This window comes from Piliocolobus tephrosceles, chromosome 17 (genome assembly GCF_002776525.5).
Source record: "Piliocolobus tephrosceles isolate RC106 chromosome 17, ASM277652v3, whole genome shotgun sequence".
In the NCBI taxonomy this organism is placed as follows: Eukaryota; Metazoa; Chordata; class Mammalia; order Primates; family Cercopithecidae; genus Piliocolobus; species Piliocolobus tephrosceles.
The window spans coordinates 53758185-53781355 of record NC_045450.1 but is presented as its reverse complement, the minus strand read 5'-3'; the positions used below and the strand labels follow the sequence as shown (position 1 = coordinate 53781355).

Here is a 23171-nt window from a genome sequence, read left to right as displayed (position 1 = left end):
GACCATCCTGGCTAACACGGTGAAACTCCGTCTCTACTAAAAAACTAAAAAAAAAAAAAAAAAAAACTAGCCGGGCAAGGTGGCGGTGCCTGTAGTCCCAGCTACCCGGGAGGCTGAGGCAGGAGAATGGCGTGAACCCGGGAGGCAGAGCTTGCAGTGAGCTGAGATCCGGCCACAGCACTCCAGCCTGGGTGACAGAGCGGGACTCCGTCTCAAAAAAAAAAAAAAAGATTGTAACAGGTAGAGAGGACCCTTCCCTTCTGATAGTGAAGTCTATTCAAGTGACAGAGTGGAAACGGTGCAACTTTCTTGTTCTCCACTTTGGAGAGAATTCTCATTAACAAACTAACTTCTTTATCCTGGTTCTCCTATGTACAATATCCATTCTTATTTCTCACAAGGGTATGGAAGGAAAACAACTGGTATTTAGCTTCTCTCTTCCCTCCATTCAAGCTTGGCTCATGTCTACAACTCACCTGAACAGCTCCTCCTAGCATGACAGCCACCAGCCCCATAGACATGCTCAGCGTCTGTGATTCCACGGTGCTCTCTGCCTGATGGGCCAAGCTTGCACAAGCTCTCTGCAATGTTGCTGCTACAAAGTCCACCACCTACCAAAAAAAGGGAATTGAGAATCAATGAGGAATAATAATTTAAAAAATCAAAATTCTCCTTACATCTTATGTCTACATCCTCATCTTCTTTATCTACATCATGATAGCAAGAACCATCCAGAACAATTGCTACTTACCATGCAGGTGTGAAGTTCAGTGTTTTGCTTTTTTTTTTTTTTTAATATACAGCATTTACTGGCTTATTATAAAGGTTATTACAAAGGATGCAGATGAACAGACAGATGGATAGGACAAGCGGGTGGGGGTGGAGCTTCCATGCCCTCTCTGGGTTAGCCCCATTCCCAGCATCTCCACACGTTCAGCAAGTGGGAAGCTCTCAAGTGTTTCACATGTACAATCTCACTTAGTTGTCATCTCAACTCTAGGAGGTCAGTACTATCAACCTCATTATGAAATGAAGAATCTGAGGCTTTAAAAGATTGTTTGTTTAAGGCCATACACTTAATAAATGAGAAAGCCTACTTATACTTTTCCAAACGTTTTAATATGCTACTCCAACTTCCTTTACTTTGCATGAATTTTGCCTGAAAATTAAAAAGCAAAATGACTTGTAAATTAACTCAAAATGGATCACGGACTGCAATGCAAAATACAAAACTATAAACTCCTAGCAGCTACCATGGAAAATTAGATGGTTGCAGGTATGGTGAGGACTTTTCAGATGCAACACCAAAGGCACAATCCGTGAAAGAAAGTAATGATAAGCTGGACTTCACTGAAGTTAAAAATTCCTGCTCTGCGAAAGACACTGTCAAGAGAATACAAAGAGAAGCCATGGACTGGGAGAAAATATTCATCCAAAACAGTCTGACAGGGGACTGTTTTCCAAAATTTACAGAGAACTCTTAAAGCTCAATAATAAGAAAACCCGGGTTGGGCACGGTGGCTCACACCTGTAATCCCAGCACTTTGGGAGGCCAAGGTGGGTAGATCACTTGAGGTTAGGAGTCCAGACCAGCCTGACCAAAAGGTGAATCCTGTCTCTACCAAAAAATTACAAAAAATTATCCGGGCATGGTGGCGCACTCATAGTCTCAGCTACTCGGGAGGCTGAGGTGGAACAATCGCTTGAACCAGGAGGCGGAGGTTGCAGTGAGCTGAGACAGCACCAGCTGTAGCTGAGACTACACTCCAGCCTGGGCAACAGAGTGAAACTCTGTCTCAAAAAAAAAAAAAAAAAAAAAAAATTAGCCAGGCAGAGTGGCAAGTGTCTATAGTCCCAGCTACTCAGGAGACTGAGGTGGGAGGATTGCTTGAGCCCAGGAGGTCAAGGCTGCAGTAAGCCATGATAGTGTCACTGCACTCTAGCCTGTGTAACAGAAAGAGATCCTATCTTGAAAAGAAAAGAGCCCAATTAAAAAGGAGCAAAGGTCCTAAACTGATATCTCACCAAAGAAAATATACAGATGGCAAAAAAGCATATGAAAAGATGCTCCACATCCTATGGCATTGGAGAACTGGAAATGAAAGCATTGTTTATATACTTTTACACGCCTAACAGAATGGCCAAAATCCAGAAAACTGATTTCACCAGGAATGTTGGTGAGGATGGAGATCAACGGGAGCTCTCATTCATTCATTGCTGCTGGGAATACAAAATGGTACAGCCACTTTGGCAGACCGTTTGGCACTTTCTTATAAAACTAAACATACTCTCACCATACAATCTAGCCATTGCTTGCCTTGATATTTACTCAAATGAGTTGAAAACTTATGTCCATACAAAACCTGCACATGGCTGTTTATAGCAGCTCTAGTTATAATTGTTAAAACCTGAAGTAACAAAGATGTCCTTCAGTAGATGAATGCATCAATAAACTGTGGTACATCCAAACAATGGAAAATAGCACCAAAAAATGGACAATTAAGCTATGAAAAGACATGGAGCAACCTCGAATGCATATTACTAAGGGAAAGAAGCCAAGCTGAAAAGGCTACATGCTATATGATTTCAACTATATTACATTTTGGAAAAGGCAAAACTATGGAGACAGTGAAAAAGATCAAGGGTTGCCAGGGGTTAGGAGAGAGGGAGAACAAAACAGGTGGAGCACAGAGGATTTTTACGGTGGTGAAACTATTCCGTATGATACCATCATGGTGGATACATGGCATTACAAATTTGTCCAAATCCATAGTTTGTACAACGCCAAGAGCGAGCCCTAATGTAAACTATGGACTTTGGGTGGTGATGTGTCAATGTAGACTGATCAGCTGTAAAAAATGCATCACTCTGGTGGGAGATGTTGACAGTGGGGGAGGCTATGTTGTGTGAGTGCAGGGAGTGTAAGGGAAATCTCTGTCTCTTCTGTTCAATTTTGTTGTGAATCTAAAACTGCTCTAAAAAATACTCTCCTTATAAAAAACAACCTGTTACTTTCTGACTATGTCAGGGGTCCTGGATCTGCTTCTCAAAAGGAGGTTTCCTCCTCAGGGATTCCTGCCCTGACTCACTCCTGACATTTTGACAGTCTAATTCTAGTAAGTAAAGAATGGAAGGGTAGTATTCAGTTTCATCTAGAAGTCAGTGTCTTCGAACCACTTGTGCAAATGATTGACAGCAGTGATCCCCAACCTTTTTGGCACCAGGGACCGGTTTCATGGAAGACAATTTTCCCGCACACCAGGGTTGGCAGAGGCGGGAGGGGGAGAGGGGTGGGGAATGGTTTCAGGATGAAACTATTCCACCTCAGATCATCAGGTGTTAGTTAGATTCTCATAAGGACTGTGTAACCTAGATCTCTTGCATGCACATTTCACAATAAGGTTCGCGCTCCTATGAGAATCTAATGCTGCTGCTGATCTGACAGGAGGCGGCGCTCAGGTGGTAAAGCTCACTTGTGCGCTGCTCACCTCCGGTTATGAGGCCGGCTTCCCAACAGGCCACAGAACAGTACCAGTCCGCGGCCTAGGTGGTTGGAGACCTGTGATCTAGAGTCTTTTTTTAAGTATTAAATATTTGAAAGGATTAAGATTGTTCCTAGACAAGATTTTATATAGCATTTGGCTAACAACTAAGCTTTAAATAGAATTAATTTGGTCAGCATCATTTTCAATGCATTTGGATTAATCACCTTAAGTTAAAACACCTTTGAATAAATGACGCACACAATTGCACATGCGTGCACACACACATGCATACTTAGGATTAATGACTCAAAAGAGAGAAATCATTTTAGAAATGGAAAGGCTGAGAAGGTCATAATAAGCCTCCAAATAACATGCAAGCTTGCATGTTTAATTCTCTGGACAAATCACATGCTGTGCTAGAATCTTTATTGCAAGCTTATAGTCAGGAGAATGGCTTGTTAACACTTGTCTTCTGAAGCAATGCAGGAAACTAGAAAGGTTATTAAAAGTTCCACTTAGTGAAATGAACAATGCTGTTTATGGCAGTTTTCACCACCTCCTCCATCCCTAAGATTTTATTCATACTAGAAGATAAGGACACTGGCCCTTTCTAGAAACACTAGGTAGAAACTGTTTCTACTATGTTGGGCCAACTATTTTGCCTCCAGGGAGTTTTCTAAAGCACTCCTTAGCTGGGCACAGTGGCTAATGCCTGTAACCTAATACTTTGGGAGGCCAAGGCAGGAGATCACTTTAGGCCAGGAGTTCAAGACCAGCCTGGCAACAAAGTGAGACCCTATCTCTACAGAAAATTTAAAAATTAGCCAGGCACAGTGGCACACACCTGTAGTCCTGGCTACCCAGGAAGCTGAGGTAGGAGGATTGCATGAACCAAGGAGTTCAAGGTTGCAGTGAGCCGTGATTGCACCACTACACTCCCGCCTGGGTGACAAAGAGTGAGACCCTGTCTCTAACAACAATAACAAAAAATAAATAAAGCATTTCTAAATTCCTCAACTAGGATTATTTAGCTTTCCAACTGTTTCTAAATTCCTCTCCAGTTTTTTTTTTTGAGATGGAGTTTAGCTCTGCCGCCTAGGCTGCAGTGCAGCGGCGTGATTTCGGCTCACTGCAACCTCCACCTCCCGGGTTCAAGAAATTCTCCTGCCTTAGTCTTGCGAGTAGCCTCCCAAAGTGCTGGGATAACAAGCATAAGCCACTGTGCCCGGTCTCCATGGTGTGTGTGTGTGTGTGTGTGTGTGTGTGTGTGTGTGTGTGTGTATAGCTATCAAAACAAGTAGTATGACCCTATTACTAAAATAGACACTTTCTATGTTTGTATGTATGAAAAATCAAACAACAAACAAACAAAAAAAAAACAGGGAACCGTTAACTGTAAAGAGATAGCCAGCTATCATTGTCATCTATGAAGTACCCTTTCCGCCAAACATTCTTCATGTTAACACCAAAACCCCCTACCCATTTGGACAGCAGCTCCTCCACCTACTACACATTTCCTGTGATTTTGGTGGGGCTGCCAGCCACAAGAATAGGTGTGGGACCGAAGCCTGCTCTAAAATTTATACATGCTGTGGAGAGTGGGGACAGACCTTTACTTTTTACTTAAAACTTCTTATAAACGTACATAATTTTAAAAGCCAAATATTCCTGAAAGCTTATTGTGAAAAATAGCAGTGCCCTACATAATTTCTTCCCATCTGACTCAGGCTCAACAGAAGCAACCACTTTTAGTTTGATTTAATAATAAACTGTTTAGTTTATTAATAACATTAAGTCCAGGCGCCTGTAATCCCAGCACTTTGGGAGGCCAAGGCAGGTGGATCACCTGAGGCTGGCAGTTTGAGACCAGCCTGATCAACATGGAGAAACCCCATCTCTACTAAAAATACAAAAATTAGCCGGGCGTGGTTGCGGGCACCTGTAATCCCAGCTACTCCGGAGGCTGAGGCAGGAAAATCATTTGAACCAGGGAGGCAGAGGTTGTGGTAAGCCGAGATTGTGCCATTGCACTCCAGCCTGGGCAACAAGAGCGAAACTCCATCTCAAAAATAATAATAATAATGACATTAAACATTTCCTATTTACCAAGCACAATTCTGAACATGTTACAGGTATTAACTCATTTAATCCTCACAGTAGTCCTATGGGGGTGTCTAAACCTGTTGCCAAGACTCTGACACCTGAGTGGAAGGGGTGGAGGCCTCATTGTTGAGGATGCAGACTTCAACTTATACCTCCTATTTTTCAGTTTGCCTCTCCCACCCAGTTCAGAGTCTCTTGGGCTCATCATCTCTCAAGAGTAAACCTCTAGTCTTTTGCTGGGAAGGGGAGGTGGTTGTACAAAGGGAAGGAACAAATGAAGGGATCTACTGAATCCTATACAGCCTTTCAAAATGTTTTAAGCTCTAAATTCAACTCCATTTTTAGAGATTATCTGGTGCTTCCTGTCCGTCCAGGGTTCTGCAGTAAAAAGGAGCTTGCTCCTTTTCTTTTTATTTTTCTTTTTAAAAAAAAAATTTAGGCCGGGCGTGGTGGCTTACGCCTCTAATCCCAGCACTTTGGGAAGCCGAGGCACCTGAGGTCAGGAGTTTGAGACCAGCTTGGCCAACATGGTGAGACCCTATCTCTACTAAAAATACAAAAATTAGCCAGGCGTGGTGGCGGGTGCCTGTAATCCTAGCTACTCGGGAGGCTGAGGCACGAGAATCGCTTGAACCCGGGAGGCAGAGGTTGCAGTGAGCCGAGATTGTGCTGCTGCACTGCAGCCTGGGCAACAGAGTGAGACTCTGTCTCAAAATAAATAAATAAATAAATAAAAATTAAAATTAAAAAAAACAACTTTATTGAGGTATAGTAGTGTGCTTCTTGGCTTCTCCACATGCAGACATCTAGATTTCCAGTTTCTCAAGTTGCTAGATCAGCTACTATTGCCCAGACTAGCCTGGGCAATACAGTGAGACCCCATCTCTACAAAACAAACAAACAAACAACAATAATTAGTTGGGCGTGGTGTTGCAAGCCTGTAGTCCCAGCTACTTGGGAGGCTAAGGTGGAAGGATTGCTTGAACCCATTGGGTAGAAGGCTACAGTGAGCTGTATCTCCCCACTGAACTTTGCAACATTTGTTATTACCTTTTTTTTTTTTTTTTTCTGAGTCTCACTCTGTTGCTCAAGCTGGAGTGCAGTGGTGCAATCTCGGCTCACTGTGACCTCTACCTCCTGGGTTCAAGTGTTTTTCATGCCTCAGCCTTCCAAATAGCTGGGATTACAGGTGCTTGCCACCACACCCTGCTAATTTTTTTTTTTTTTTTTTTTGAGAGATGGGGTCTTGCTATGTTGATCAGGCTAGTCTCAAACACCTGGGCCCAAATGATCTGCTCACCTCGGTCTCCCAAAGTGCTGGGATTAACGGCGTGAGCCACCACACCTGGTCGGCTATTATCTTTTATCTACTGTCTCTTCTCTCCTGTTCTGTTGGTCCCTATGGCTTCCAGAGAGAGCAGATAAACATGCGTTCAGTACACTGTCTTTCACCAGAAGTCCCTACTTTTTACATTATGTACTTTCCTGTTGTTTAAATGTTTTTTGAGACGGAGTTTTGCTCTTGTCACCCAGCCAGGAGCGCAGTACAGTGATGTGATCTCAGCTCACTGCAACCTCCACCTCCCAGGGTCAAGCGATTCTCCTGCTTCAGCCTCCCAGTAGTTGGGATTATAGGCACGGGTCACCATGCCCAGCTAATTTTTGTATTTTTAGTAGAGATGGGGTTTCACCATGGTGGCCAGGCTGGTCTCAAACTCCTGGTCTCAAGTGATCTGCCCACCTCAGTCTCCCAAAGATCTGGGATTTCAGGCGTGAGCCACTGTGCCCGGTCTAGTTTTTGTATTTTTAGTAGAGGTGAGGTTTTGCCATGTTGCCCAGGCTGGTCTCAAACTCCTGAGCTCAGGCAATCCTCCTGCTTCAGACTCCCAAAGTGCTGAGATTACTGGCGTGAGCCATAGCACCCAGACAAGATGTAATTTTCTAGTTTTGTTTTTGAATTTTTAGCTGTGATTCTCTACGAAGATTTTCCTTCATAGACCATTTGGTTACCCTGACATACAATTCCTACAGGAAACACAAGACAAATGCTTTATTCTTTCCCTTTACTTATCAATGTACAAAATAATGAGTTGATGCCCTGGCAATCCCAAAGATGTCATATGAGGGCTTTTTTCTTTGACTCAGATTTTTATCTTTGATGTACTTCAACTATTGTAGGCGTTATTCCTTTTAATGATCTAATTGTCAATTCTATGGCAATGGTAGTCCCTTCAAGTTGGCTCCAGTGTGCTACAGATATGATCCCATTCATCTCAGGTCACTTTCTTGTATTCAAGCACAACAAGATGCCTTGAGGTTTATAATGTATGATTCCTGCCTGCCTCAGACTTTGAATCAACCTTATTCCATATAGAGCTTAGAATTTAGTAGAAAATAATATTTAGAAACTATAAATTGGGCTGGGCACAGTGGCTCATGCCTGTAATCCCAGCACTTTGGGAGGCCGAGACAGATGGATTGCTTGAGGTCAGGAGTTCAAGACCAGCCTCGCCAACATGGTGAAACCCTGTCTCTACTAAAAATACAAAAATTAGCCAAGCGTGGTGGTAGGTGCCTGTAATCCTACCTACTTGGGAGGCTGAGGCAGGAGAATCACTTGAACCTGGGAAGTAGAGGTTGCAGTGAGCCCTGATTGCACCACTGCACTCCAGCCTGGGCAACAGAGTCAGACTCGGTCTCAAAAAAAAAAAAAAAAAAAAGAAACTGTATATTGTCTCTGCCAATGCTTATTGACACTGGGTTGTCATTGCTTCTTGGGATTGACAATGGACTGAGCTGGAAATATCTATTTTTAAAAAAGAGAAAAATAAATCATGAGTTCATACTAATATTTCCAACTGAAATTCAATATTACAGGGTTTTAAGCTGGGCATGGTGGTGTGCACCTGTGGTCTCAGCTACTTGGGAGGCTGAGGTAGGAGAATCACTTGAGCCCAGGAATTCAAGTCCAGCCTGGGCAACATAGTGAGACTCTGTCTCTTAAAATAAAATAAATTATGGTGTCTTTACTCTGGTTCTTTACTTTATATCTTTTTTTATGCTAAAAATCTTGATTCCTAATAATATTCACAAAATTAACTTATTTTCTTTATGTGTGTGTTTCCAAATAATATACCAATAATGGCTGGGTGCGGTAGCTCACACCTGTAATCCCAGCACTATGGGAGGCCAAAGCAGGTGGATCACCTGAGGTCAGGAGTTCAAGATCAGCCTGGCCAACATGGTGAAATCCCATCTCTACTAAAAATACAAAAATCAGCTGGGCACAGTGGTGCACACCTGTAATCCCAGCTCCTCAGGAGGCTGAGGCAGGAGAATTGCTTGAACCCAGGAGGTGGAGGTTGCAGTGAGCCGAGACTACGCGGCTGCACTCCAGCCTGGGTGACAGAGAGAGAGACTCTGTCTCAAAAAAATAATAATAAAATAAAATAATATACCAATATTATCACTAGCAGTGAGATTACCAAATGCAATTTAATATTTCCTTGTGGTTCTTTTTGCCCTGATACATTTTAACCTTAGCTGAAGGATAATTTAATGGGACAAATCATTTTTCTACCAGCCTGACACCATTATTCCTTAATTAGGAGTAAAGGGAACTAAGCGCAAAAGCTCAAGTCATATCAGTTTTTAGACCATTTCCCCTTCCAACTAGCATCCTGAGACAAAAACATAAGGTCTGGATGAAAAAGTCTTCAGGGAATGGATATAAACACAGGAGAAACAAATCACCCTACTGAGTAACACGGGGTCAGTGAACTGAAAGAATAAGAGGCCAGGAAAGAAATCATGAGCATAATTCTCATTAAACAGGCACGGTAAGTCAGAGCTGACAGGCAGCTGCAAATTTTCTCAGCAGGAGCTATAGTGAAATGCTGCTTAGCAACACCCGAAGGCAGATGACAATGACGACCATACAAAGAGCTGGAGAATCAGATTTAAGCGTGACAATCATGCCATCTTACAACTGCCTATTGACCAACCAAGCAACAACTAATTCTGGTTAAGTGGTAAAATCTGGCGACTATACTGCCTTTGCTTTATTACTTTTATTTCCTATCTTTTTTAAAGGTGGGAAAAATAATGTCTGAGCCAATAAAATTCAGGCACTGACTCGCATAACGATACTCCTCTAAAAGCATTTTTAAAAATATCTTAAAACTTTACAGAATGTTGTGGAGGTAACTGTGAGTTAGAGGACCTATAATAAAATTCAAGGTGATCTCACTATTATTAGTGATTTCTTTTCTTCAAATTGAGTGTATAATCATTTTCAAGTTTTGATACACATTCGAATCATCCATGGAGCCTGAGTAGGACAAAGATGCCCAGGCTTTAATGCAGACATGCTGAATCAGAATCTCTAAACGTGGGCTGGCTATCAATATACTGAAAAAGATCCCAGCTAACTTTTTTTGCACCCAAAGTTGAAAACTACTATAACATAACATATAAACATTTAAGACAAAATTTTATGTGCATGAGAATCACCTTGGGAGCTTGTTAAACGTGTGGAGTCTCAGGACACTGGAACGTTTTGGATTCAGTGCCTGGTCTGGGCTGTGTAGTTTCCATATTTAACCAGCATTCCAGGAAACACCTCACGATCCAGGTGTCATCAAATCACACTCTCAGCAACATTTTTAAACTATATTTTTTGGAAAGAAAAAAAGGCTAGGGTCCAGAATGTGGCAACTACTAACCTGAGTGATGTTTGTGAATATCTGCTCAGACATTCTCTCGCACAGAACAGCCATCAGCTGCAGGACAAGCAGCTTCTGCTCTTGGCCTTCCATAAGAAGAGTCTGATATTGCTCTAATTCCAAGAGGCTCTTGCTGGAGAAGGGCTCAGTTTTTAACTCTGTTTCATTTTCTGTGGCCACGTGAGTCAACTCCTACGAGCATGGCAGGAAAGAAAAAGTGAAGATAAAGCCAGTAGAACTAAGGCCTTCTCAAACATAAGTAGAAAACTCTGTTTGAACTGCATGTTTAAAGAAATAGTCTGTGTTTGTTGCAACATTATTTATAATAGCCAAAACTTGGAGACAAGCTAAATGTCCAGCAATAAGACAAAATTATGATGTATTTATAAAATCACAGCAGTTAAAATAAATGAATTAGATTTATATGGGTATCAACATACATAGATCTCAAAAAACACTACTGAGTGAAAAATGTAAGTTTCAGAATAATATATACAGTATGATACCATGTATATAAAAATTTAAAATCTCATAATAAAAAGCATACACACACACACACACAAAGAAATAGTTTGACAAGCTTTCTGCTTTGTGGGTATTTCTATGATTTCTACTAGTGGCCTTCCTTGAACTGAGCCTCAGATCACCTCACATTCTCAAACCCCTTTTGGAGACCATTAGATGCCTCCAGCACGACAGCTCTTTTCCTCTAAGGTACTTAGAACTAACTTCTAAGAAATTATGTATTACTGTGGGTTTTGTAGGCTATTCACCTACCCTTCCTGGCTCACTGAAACCTCTGCCTCCTGGGCTCAAATGATCCTCTCACCTTAGCCTCCCGAGTAGCTGGGACTACAGGCACAAGCCACCATGCCAGGCTAATTTTTTGTATTTTTGGTAGAGACGGGGTTTCGCCATGTTGCCCAGGCTGGTCTCAAATGCCTGAGCTCAGGTGATCCACCTGGCTCGGCCTCACAAAGTGCTGGGAGTGAGCCACCTTTTTTTAAGTATACAATTAAGAACACATCCCCTTGGAATGTTATTTAGAAAGAGTATGGCTGGGCATGGGGATGGGTGTGAACATGGGAGGTAAGAAAGCATAAAAAAGTGTCCCCTACTTCAAGTTCTAGAAATGTTAGCCCTGATTCCCTCCTCGAATTCTCCCATACCTACAGAAACCTTAAACTCCCTTAGAGTTCTTTTAGAGAAGACACTTTATTTAGGGGAAGGAGTTGAGAAGGCAGAGCTGGAGGTCACTGGCTTATGATGTCATACAGTGCAACAAGGAGTAACATTATGGGGTACAAGTTACTGTCAGAGAAAAGAAGAAAAGCAAGCAAAGCACAACCACTGGCACTAAGAAACAAACCCGGAAAAGGCTTCAGGTGCCTGCAAAATGAAATGAAGGAGGCAGAATTGCTAAATCTCCTTTGCAAATACCTGACAAAACAACAGTCAGAAAGGATAAGGGATTACTCTATAGCTGTAAAACCTGCTATTAACTTCAAAAGAGTTCTTACTGTCAACACAGAGCAAAGATTAACCCTTTCACAGATCGAGGGTTCTGCTTTGTTCATCTCTAAACTGCCAGTGCCGATTATTTGGGGAAGTAGTAGATAACACGAGCACCAGTGAAGAAAGGTTTCTTCTTTTTAAACCAATCCAAAGGCTACTAAAAAAATAAATTCCTTTATGTCCTCTGATCGCTTTCCTTAAATTAGGGCCTACATTTTAGGATCTAAAATTATAAAAGCTTTGAAAATTCAAAGGGTTTCCTGGCACTCCCCTGGAATAACACTGACCAGGAACTACAGGTAGTTCTTACTTTCAAACAGAAGATGAAGAAGTCTCCTGCCAAACCGCATTCCTGGCAGTGAGACAGCAAGTCCCCGAGATGCTCCACCCGGCCCTGCTCTGAGGATACCTTCTGGTACAGGGCTTCATCTTCATCTTCATCACTGCAATGCAGGGTAAAATTTATCTTGGCAGAGTCACCAGAGATGCACATAATTTTAAACCCCATAACAATCTTCTAAAGTAACTTGTTATGTCCAAACAGTTAATCATTAAAAAGATCCCCCAAATCTATTTAACTTATTTTACTATTTCTCCATTCTGAAAAAAGTACTGATTCTCAGAAACTAGGCTGTTATGTCCTGCATGGTCATTTGCTCAAATAGGGAAAGATTCATGAAGATGGATGTTAGCTGGGCACAGTGGTGCACACCTGTAGTGTACCAGGAAGCTGAGGCAGGAAGACTGCTTGAGCCCACGAGTTTGAGGCTGTAGTGCATTATGGTCACAACTGAATAGCCACTGATCTCCAGTAACATAGACAATATGGTAAGATCTTATTTAAAAAAAAAAAAAAAAAAAAAAAAAAAAGATGGATGTTGGAGAATTACTATTACTTCTACAAAAGCAAGGAGGAATGAAAGTATACACAAGTCGTATGCAGATATTCTGGGTCCTGAGGAAAAACAGAAAGAGAAGTCTGTAAAGTAAGGCTAGATCACAGAGGGCCTTCCTTGGATGTCATTCAAAAGAACTTTGACTTTTTTCTGATAAGCTACTGAAGGGTTATGGGCAGCAGAAAAAGATGTGATCATCATGGGAGGACATGCAGTCTCAACTGAAAGGAACCAATTAGCTTAGATAAGAAAATGCATAAAGGTTCAGAAAAATGAGTAGGTTGAATGTGATTACCAAGTTATAAAATCTGGCTAAATCAGTGCTATGATTACTGTGAAAATTTCTATATTTATTTATTTATTTGAGATGGAGTCTCGCTCTTGTTGCCCAGGCTGGAGTGCAATGGTGCGATCTTGGTTCACTGCAACCTCCGCCTCCTGGGTTCAAGCAGTTCTCCTGCCTCAGCCTCCAGAGTAGCTGGGATTACAGGCGCCCACCACCACGCCCAGCTAATTTTTTGCATTTTTAGTAGAGACAGGGTTTCACTATGGTGGCCAGGCTGGTCTCGAACTTCTGACCTCGTGAACTGCCCGCCTTGGCCTACCAAAGTGCTGGGATTACAGGCACGAGCCACTGCACTCAGCTGCTTTTGTTTTTTTTTTTTTTAATTTTTGAGACAGGGTCTCACTCATTGCCTAGGCTGGAGTACAGTGGTGCAATCATGGCTCACTGTAGCCTCAACCTCCCAGACTGAGGCAATCCTCCCACTTCAGCCTCCTAAGTAGCTGGGACCAGAGAGGTGCACCATCACAACCAACTAATATTTGTATTTTTTTGTAGAAACCGGGTTTTGCCATATTGCCCAGGCTGATCAAGAAATATCTGTACTTTCTCATGAGGTACTATGGCTTTTAGTTTTTAATTCTTCTGACAAGTGAAAAGACAAAGATACCATGTATACATATATATATACATCTGTGTGTGTGTGTACATACTTATTTTATAATTTTTTTTTTTTTTAAGACGGAGTTTTACTCTTGTCACCTAGGCTGGAGTGCAATGGCGCGATCTCGGCTCACTGCAACCGCCACCTCCTGGGTTCAAGTGATTCTCCTGCCTCAGCTTCCCGAGTAGCTGGGATTACAGGCGACTGCCACCACGCCTGTTTAATTGTTGTATTTTTAATAGACACAGAGTTTCACCATGTTAGCCAGGCTGGTCTCGAACTCTCGACTTCATGTGATCCGCCCGTCTCGGCCTCCCAAAATGCTGGGATTACAAGCATGAGCCACTGTGCCTGGCCTTTTTTTTTTTTTTAAAGAAATGGGGTCTCGCTATGTTGCCCAGGCTGATCTTAAACTCCTGACCTCGAGCAATCCTCACACCTTGGCCTCCCAAAGTGCTGGAATTACCAGTATGAACCACCATACACAGCTCAAGATACTATATTATTATACCATATGATCATATAAACAAATACAAAAGCATTGAAGATGTACTAAAAAGCAAAACACTAAAATAATATGAACAGGAAATAAGACACTAGTTGACTTTTGTTTTCCTCTTTATGTGTTTTTTGTATTATACAAAGAATATGTGTTATTTCAGTGACCAATGACATAAAATTTTTTCAGACTAAATTGAGAAAAAAAAAATGACAGATGTTTCTTCATCTCATTGAAAAGTACAATTATTAACTTGGCAGACCATCTCATCAGGCAGTATGTCTCAGTGTGCCAGTTCACTAAGAACATGGACTTCCTATTCCTCTAATAGAATGAGTAACCTATACATTTAGCTTAGGATATTTCCTGTATTATACCAGAATCTTCCAGAGTCCTTCAGATCAGTCATGTTTTCTCCACAACATTCTATGTTGAAGGAAAAGCCAAAATGGATAAACATCACTTCTAAACTTCTGTGAGCCATTTTGATTGTGAAAATGAAGTACTGTATTCAAATACTTCTAAAACAACATGATGTTAGCCTGGCATGGTGGCGCGCGCCTGTAGTCCCAGCTACTCGACAGGCTGAGGCAAGAGAATTGCTTGAACCCAGGAGGTGGAGGTTGCAGTCAGCCAAGATCATGCCATTGCACTCCAGTCTGAGTGATAGAGCAACACAGCCTCAAAAACAAAACAAAAACACATGACAATTATCTTAAGAAGCACTCTTAAAAATTCAACAGTAAGGCTGGGCACGGTGGCTCACGCCCATAATCCCAGCACTTTGGGAGGCTGAGGTGGGTGGATCTCCTGAGGTCAGGAGTTCGAGATCAGCCTGACCAACATGGAGAAACCCCGTCTCTACTAAAAATACAAAATTAGCCAGGCGTGGTGACACATGCCTGTAATACCAGCTACTCAGGAGGCTGAGGCAGGAGAATCGCTTGAGCCCAGGAGGCAGAGGTTGCAGTGAGCCAAGATCACGCCATTGCACTCCAGCCTGGGCAACAAGAGCAAAAACTCTGTCTCAAAAAAAAAAAAAAAAAATTCAATGATAAAGAGTAAATTCCAAACAATTATATTTAATTCCAGAAAAGTAAAAACTCTGGATCTAAAGATCATAAAATCTAAGCTGCTCTTATAGAGTTTCTTTAAATAAACTTTTTTTCTTTTTTTTGAGACACAGTCTCACTCTGTCACCTAGGCGGGGGTGCAGTGGCACAATCTTGGCTTACTGCAATCTCCACCTCCCGGGTTCAAGTGACAGTCCTGCCTCGCCTCCCGAGTAGCTGGGGCTACAGGTGCCAGCCCCTACAACTGGCTAAGTTTTGTATTTTTAGTAGAGACGGGTTTCACCATGTTGGCCAGGCTGGTCTTGAACTCCTGACCTCAAGTGAGCCACCCACCTCAGCCTCCCAAAGTGCTGGGATTACATGTGTGAGCCACCACGCCTGGCCCTTCTTTCTTTCTTTTCTTTTTTTTTGAGACTATCTCGCCCTGTTGCCCAGGCTGGAGTGCAGTGGTACGATCTCAGCTCACTGCAACTTCCACCTCCCGGTTCAAGCAATTCTTGTGCCTCAGCCTCACAAGTAGCTGGGTCTACAGACATGCACCACCATGCCTGGCTAATTTTTGTATTTTTAATAGAGATGGTGTTTCACCATGTTGGCCAGGCTGGTCTCAAACTCCTAACCTCAGGTGATCCACCCACCTCAGCCTCCTAAAGTGCTGTGACTACAGGTGTGAGCCACCATGTCTGGCCAAAAACATCTTGATAAACTGTTGCTGGGCAGAATAGCAGCTTGAGTTTGTACTGATAATTCTGTTTGTAATCTATGTGTTTTTCTATTTTCCTCAAGTCCACCAAACTGAAGGGGTGTTTTAAAACTTTACCAAGTTAACCATGAATATAAAATAATATTTCAATACTTCAACAAACAGCAGCACTTTGAATGTGATGTGAAATCCAAACAGGATAGCAGTCACCCATTCGTATTACATGGACTATGACCAACAAGAAATTATGTTCTGAGGTAATAACATTAGATCATCCAGAAAGTGGAAATAATTTAAAATATGCAATTGTGAGAGGTTGGATAAATAAATGATCCATTTCACTAATATTTATTAAGCACTTTCTAATCAATCCCTATGAGAAACAAATCTCCATCATAAAATTACCATAAAAGATAGCTATCGGACAATTTCCCTCAGGAATAAGTCTGAAGATAAACACACACATATACCATTTTAAGAGTCAGAAAGATAATTGGATTAGTATGGTGTTAAGGGTGAACATGTGTCTGCCCTTTACCCTGATTAACTGGCAAAAATGGTGGAGTAAGTGGGCTTGTTGTGATGCAGAGCTGTGAGGCTCCAGTTAATTGCACCAACTATTAGCAGGCATCTTGGGAAAAAACCTGGAGGATTATTTAAGGCTTACGTTTCATTTAGAGAATATAAAATAGCAAGCACCTCAGCCACTTGAGTTTCTGGTTTCTTTTCTATCAGCGCCCCTTAGTGGTTGAATGACTGAATGGCCTTTTGGGCAGAACTAAATCTGAAGAGAGACAATAAAGGATGGGTGGACTCACCTAATGGCCTCTTTGATGGTAATCATAATGCCACCTTGAGTGGCAGCTCTAAACTGACACAGAGAATGGAGAGAGGGCACAGCTTTGTCCAACCCTGCAAATCCTTTCAGGCTGGCAATTGCCTTCTTCCTTTCTAGCTTCCCCAGAATCCATAATAAGATTTCTTGGCAAAGTGACCTGGCAGAAAAAGCAGTTATGAATGAGCTTGTCATCTTACTCCATGCATCTAACAAGCTAACATAAAAAAAGAAAGAAAGGCTGTCAGGTTCCACTGCATTTTAAATGCTGGCACGATCTCCTAGTACTACTGAAATGCAGGAGTGGAAAGTATGCTTCTTGTGAATTTCAGAATGCAAATATCCTGAAATTCAATGACTGACTGACTAATCCTTGGCTCTGGCAGCAACCCTGATTTGCCACATGAGCCCCACGTGATTTCTTTTTTTTTTTTTTCCAGTAATTCCAAGTGTACTACTGCCTTTGCATCAGGTACTCTCAAAGAAAGTACACACGGATAAAAATCATCTACTCTTAGCAAGACCAATAGCTGGAGACCAAGAAACAGCATACCAAAAAAATATTGCTGATACCTCAACCACTTTCACCTGTGTCAATCAACTAGCAGAGGAACTAAATCAATGTTCACATGTTCCTTGTCTGTCTCTGATGAGGACATGACAGTGCTGTGAGGACTTGAGTTTTAAAACAAAAACCAGAGGCCAGGTGTGGTGGCTCATGCCTGTAATCCCAGCATTTTGGAAGGCTGAGGCAGGTGGATCACCTGAGGTCAGGAGTTCGAGACCAGCCTGGCCAACATGGTGAAACCCCGTCTCTACTAAAACTACAAAAATTAGCCGGGCGTGGTGGCAAGTGCCTGTAATCCCAGCTACCCAGGAGACTGAGGCAGGAGAATCACCTGAACTCAGGGACAGAGGTTGCAGTGAGCCAAGATCGCATCACTGCACCCCAGTCTGGACTACAGAGTGAGACTCCGTTTCAAAAAAAAAAAAAAAACCCAAGAGTTATTTTGTGGACTGTCCCTTGAAACCAAGTTCACAGATGTACAGCCTCCCTCTTCCACTGCATTCTCTTGTCATTGCCATTGTGGCTGTGGGCTACAGTGACGTGCTGACTCAAGCTGAAGAGCCAAGGGCACTATGTAAGCTTTGAATAGTACAAAAGATGGTGTTTTCCTTCACCACTTAGCAATGATGATAATGATAGCTACCATTTATTGAGCTTACTATTTGCCAGGGACTATGCTAAACATATTAATGCATATTGAGTCTTCACAATAACTCTGTGAAGAAGATACTATTATTGTATATTGGATTACATGTGAGGCTCTCCAAACACCAAAAATCATAATTCTGTAGGACTTGAGATAAGATAACTCTTACCTGGAGGAAGAAACAACATAAATTACTATGAAAATATGGCTGATATAAAATGAATCCTACTTAAATTCTATGACAAAGGAGTATTTTCTGGATGACTAAGAAATCCCTTCTTTCTAAACAACACACTGTATCACCAACACCAAATCCCAGGCTAAATACAAAGTGCCACATTCAGATCTGGATTTCCCAAACACGTTTTCTAACTCCCCACAAGGTCATTATCATCCATCCCCTATTTCCTCCTTCCTAGACATGTAACTGCAGTATTTCTCACTGATCGAAAAATGGCATGTTTACACATGTAAACAGAGATTTGGTCTTTGAGATTTAGGACAGAGGCTGAGGAAAGTCATTCTAAAAACTGTATCCAATGCCCCTGTGATCTGCAAAATTCTTGTTCTTTTCTAGATGAGCAAAATAGGAAGATCCCAGTGTTTTCCTGACTTTGAAAGGAAATGATAATTTCAAAGTGGCAAATATAAATTCAAAATAAGAACAAAAACAACATGCAAAAAAGATGTCACAATTTATAAACAAGTAAGATTCTATTTATAAACAAATAAGGGCCCCTTGATTGTTTACCTTATGTGAGATACACTCTGCTTAGTAAAACAGTAGAGAAGAAAAAGCACTCCCAGGACAGGAAGCAGAGAATCCATCAAAACTGTTAAAGGTTCATTCCCAACCACGTACACCTGGAAAAAAGGAAATGGTGAAGAATAATCCCATGACTGCCTGGCCAGAGCAATGGGAATCACACACCAAACACCTAGCAGGGCTCAGTGTCTTAAGCAGTATCTCATCCGAATCACACCATTTTAGCTCCAAGGATGTGCTCAGACATGGCAATGAAACCATTTGAGTTTGGCAGACAGGCTGAAACAAGAGAGTGAACTGGAGCAGCACCATTTCATGTGTGCAGTCTCTAGAACTGCCCAAAATGGGTCAACTACCCCGCTTTCTGACCTCTTCCTTTCCTACTTTTGGCTACGTCTGAGTTTCCTAATCTACCTATTGTTTAACTATATAACTGTCCTCCTGCTGAAGGCCCTGCTATTAGGAACAAGTAATTATTACCAAAGGAAAAAACTTTAAACTAGATTTGGAAAATCAAACCAAACCAAACCAAACCCAAAACACTGCTTACTCCAGTTTCATCACTCTTAAGATGTGACCACCACATGGACATGTCCTATTCTCCCTAATTCTATAAATGTTCAAATAAATTATACCGTAGGGCTGGGCACAGTTGCTCATGTCTGTAATCCCAGAATTTTTGGAGGTCACGGAGGGAGGATTGTTTGAGGCCAGAAGTTCAAGCCTAGCTGAGCAACGCAGTAAGACCCCATCGCTACAAAAACATTTAAAAATTAGCCAGGCTTGGTAGTGCATGCCTACAGTCCCAACTACTTGGGAGGCTGAGGCGGAAGGATCGCTTGAGCCCAGGAATTCAAAGCTGCAAGAAGCTATAATCATTGCTACTGCCCTCTAGCCTGGGTGACAGAGTAAGATCCTGTCTCTTACAAAAAAGAGAAAAGTAATTGCACTGTTCACCTAGATCTGTACTGGCTCTACACAGTTAAGTGTGTGAGGATGCTAACTACTGCCTATGAAAAAAAGTAAAAAAAACAAACAAACAAAAAACAATTATGTGAGGATGGTGACTTTTATTAACAATCACAATGTTGCATGTTTTAGTTGTACCTTTCAATAAGGCTAGAACAAATGCATTCAATTCAATAAACTTTTACTGAACACTCACTGGGTTCAAAGCATTGTTTTAGGTACTATAGTGAATATAAAAATCAGTAAGGGTCATTATCCTTCATATTGCTTGTGATATATGGGAAGAATAAAAAAAGTAAAACTATTATTATTATATTTGAGATGTGGTCTCTCTCACCCAGGTTGGAATGCAGTGGTATAATCACAGCTCACTGCAGCCTCAATCTCCAAGCTCAAGTGATATTTTCATGTCAGCCTCCTGGGTAGCTGGAACCACAGGCACACACCACCACGCATGGCTAATGTTTTGCATTTTTAGTAGAGATGGGGTTTTGCCACGTTGCTCAGGCTGGTCTCGAACTCCTCCTAGATTCAAACAATCCTCCCATCTTGTCCTCCCAAAGTGCTGGAATTACAGGCATGAGCCACTGCACCCAGCCAAGTAAACTAATAATAATAATAATAATAATAATAATAATAATAATAATAATAATAATAAGGCAGATAATTGAAAGTATCTTAAGAAGTACAAAAATGTTATTCAAAACTCCAATTAAACACAATAGGATTTCAAAATGTAATTCCGTTATAAGAAGGTAATTAAAACCTGATAGTATGGATAGTGATAACGGTAAAAAGAGAAATAAAAGGAGCTGACAATGATTATGATCATGGTATATGTTCCGGGAACCATGATAGGTTTTTATCTTCCAAGCACTATACTAGATTCTTTAAAGAGCTAGCTCGTTAAAATCATAACAATCTCACAAAGTCAGTACTAGCGGCCCTATTTTGAGGGTGAAATGGGCCCAGTGTGATGGCTCACACCTGTAATCCCAGCACTTAGGGAGGCCAAGGAGGGAGGATCACTTGAGCCCAGGAGTTTGAGAACAGCCTGGGCAACATGGTGAGACCCCATCTCTATAAAAAATAAAATAAAATAAAAGGGAAGGGAAGGGAAGGGAGGCTCAAAGAGGCCCTTATTTATAGAAAGAGTTTTGAGGTAAGAATCAATGTTGTTCATGAAACTAAAGATCATGGAGGTACTTTCATGAGCTGGAAAAATCTCTGTGCTTTTCCACTGAATCCTGTCTCTTAAAAATCAACCCTAATTTTTCACAGCCCTTAAGCCTCCTGACTCCTCTCTGGAGCCTGTTAGCCAAGGAGCCAGCTTCCTGTGCATGATCTAATCTCCATAAGCCCAGCTAAATGAAGTGCTGTGTACAGCACCGTTCAGAAGTCATGTACAGGCCTAATGATGAAATCACCAATTACAGGAGGCAAAAGAAGAGATTCTTCCAGATAACGTAAAGACCTATTGTTCGGCTTTGGATCCTGTGTTCTCAGAGGTAATCCCTGTGGAGCCATCCTTCCTTACCAGGATTTTTTGTACAAAAAATAATAAACCCCCAAACAAGAACAACAAAGAAAACAAAAACAAATGGAGTTAAGTCTTCATTATTTACTGGCTTAATAGGGCCAAAGCACCCCAAACTTTAACAAGAACTCAACTGAGCACATTCCTCAGGGATATATGTTGTTGCTGATAAATTCCTCTGATTTGGCCAGGGGCAGTGGCTCACACCTATAATCCCAGCACTTTGGGAGGCTGAGGCGGGCAGATCACCTAAGGAGAGGAGTTCGACACTAGCCTGACCAACATGGTGGAAACCCCGTTTCTACTAAAAGTACAAAGTTAGCAGTGCGTGGTGGCACATGCCTGTAATCCCAGCTACGTGGGAGGTTGAGGCAGGAGAATTGCTTGAACCCAGGAATTAGAAGCTGCAGTGAGCCGAGATCGTGCCACTGCACTCCAGCCTGGGCAACAAGAATAAAACAGTCTACAAAAAAAAAAAAAAATTCCACTAATTTTTTGTTTGCTTCTTCCTTATACTTTTCTATATCTTCTTATAAGGAACAAGTACTACTTGTGCCTAAAATTTAGGAAATAATGTACAGCTATTTATACATATGCTATTTATTTTTGTGTAAAGGTTCAACAAATGTTTATTGAGGGCCACTTTTGTGCTAGCACACCTGCAGCCCTGCAGATATGGTGCTGAACAAAGTATCTGCTTCAAGGAGCTAACATTCTAGTTGAGGAGGCATGCAAGAAAAACCAACTATATACTACCAGGTAGTGACAAGTGCTAGGAAGAAAAATAAAGCAGGTTAAATGGATAACGATGAGGGGAAGAGCATGCAGAAAGAGAGAGAAAAATTAAGAATAGCCTTTATCGGCTGGGCGCAGCGGCTCATGACACCTGTAATCCCAGCACTTTGGGAGGCAGAGGCGGGTGGATCACGAGGTCAGGAGTTCGAGACCAGCCTGACCAACATGGTGAAACCCGTCTCCACAAAAATATGAAAGTTAGCTGGACGTAGTGGTGCACACCTGTAATCCCAGCTACTCGGGAGGCTGAGGCAGGAGAATTGCTTGAACCCAAGAAGTGGAGGTTGCAGTGAGCCGAGATCACACCATTGCACTCCAGCCTGGGCAACAGAGCAAGACTCCGTCTCAAAAAAAATAAAAAAAATAAAAAATAAAAAAGAAACCCTTATCAATTTACCAACTAGAATCTATCAAGTTTACAGATAGAAACAGAGAAATAAGACTTTTTTAAAGTGAAAAGATTTAGAATTAAGGCTTTCTTTTGGTTCAATCTGATAAATAAATGTTTTCTACAGTATCTTAAAGAATGTCAATGGCCTCTCCTTGATCTATACACAATTGCCACCTCCCTTCCAACAATAATAGTAAATTTCTTCTGTACTGAACTCAAATCTACCTCCATTTAAACTTCCTTGATGGAAGTACATGTATCCTTTACAAGTTTTGGGCTGGGTGCAGTGGCTCATGCCTATAATCCCAGCACTTTGAGGCTGAGGTTGGAAGATCACTTGTGCCTAGGAGTTCAAGACCAGCAACATAGCATGACCCCCATCTCTACAAAAAATAAAAATTAGGTGGTGCATGCCTTACTCCCAGCTACACGGGCGGCTAAGGCAAGACAATCTCTTGAGCCCAGGGGCTTGAGGCTGCAGTGAGCCACAGCGCTACAGCCCGAGCAAGAGAACAAGATTCTGTCTCTAAAAAATAAATTAAAATAAAAAATAAAAGTTTTGGACTGGGTGTGGTGGCTCACATCTGTAACCCCAGCATTTCGGGAGGCTAAGGGGAGGATCACTTGAGTCCAGGAGCTTGAGACCAGCCTGGCCAACAAGACGGAACCCTGTCTCTACTAAAAATGCAAAAATTAGCTAGGTGTGGTGCGGTGGGCCT

At 41.8% G+C, this 23171-nt stretch overlaps 1 protein-coding gene across 2 annotated transcripts in view; it reads right to left on the bottom strand.

Annotated features, from left to right (window-relative positions):
* Window positions 1-23171, bottom strand: part of TANGO6 (transport and golgi organization 6 homolog) — a 264852-nt gene that overhangs the window by 183176 nt on the left and 58505 nt on the right. For both annotated transcript variants that reach the window (XM_026456487.2, XM_026456488.2), the window contains exons 8-12: window positions 18746-18858; window positions 16764-16940; window positions 12138-12270; window positions 10313-10504; window positions 477-611 (exon numbers count right to left, since the gene is read on the bottom strand). In XM_026456487.2, the coding sequence (XP_026312272.1) occupies window positions 477-611; window positions 10313-10504; window positions 12138-12270; window positions 16764-16940; window positions 18746-18858 (750 nt within the window). The remainder of the gene's footprint in view (window positions 1-476; window positions 612-10312; window positions 10505-12137; window positions 12271-16763; window positions 16941-18745; window positions 18859-23171) is intronic.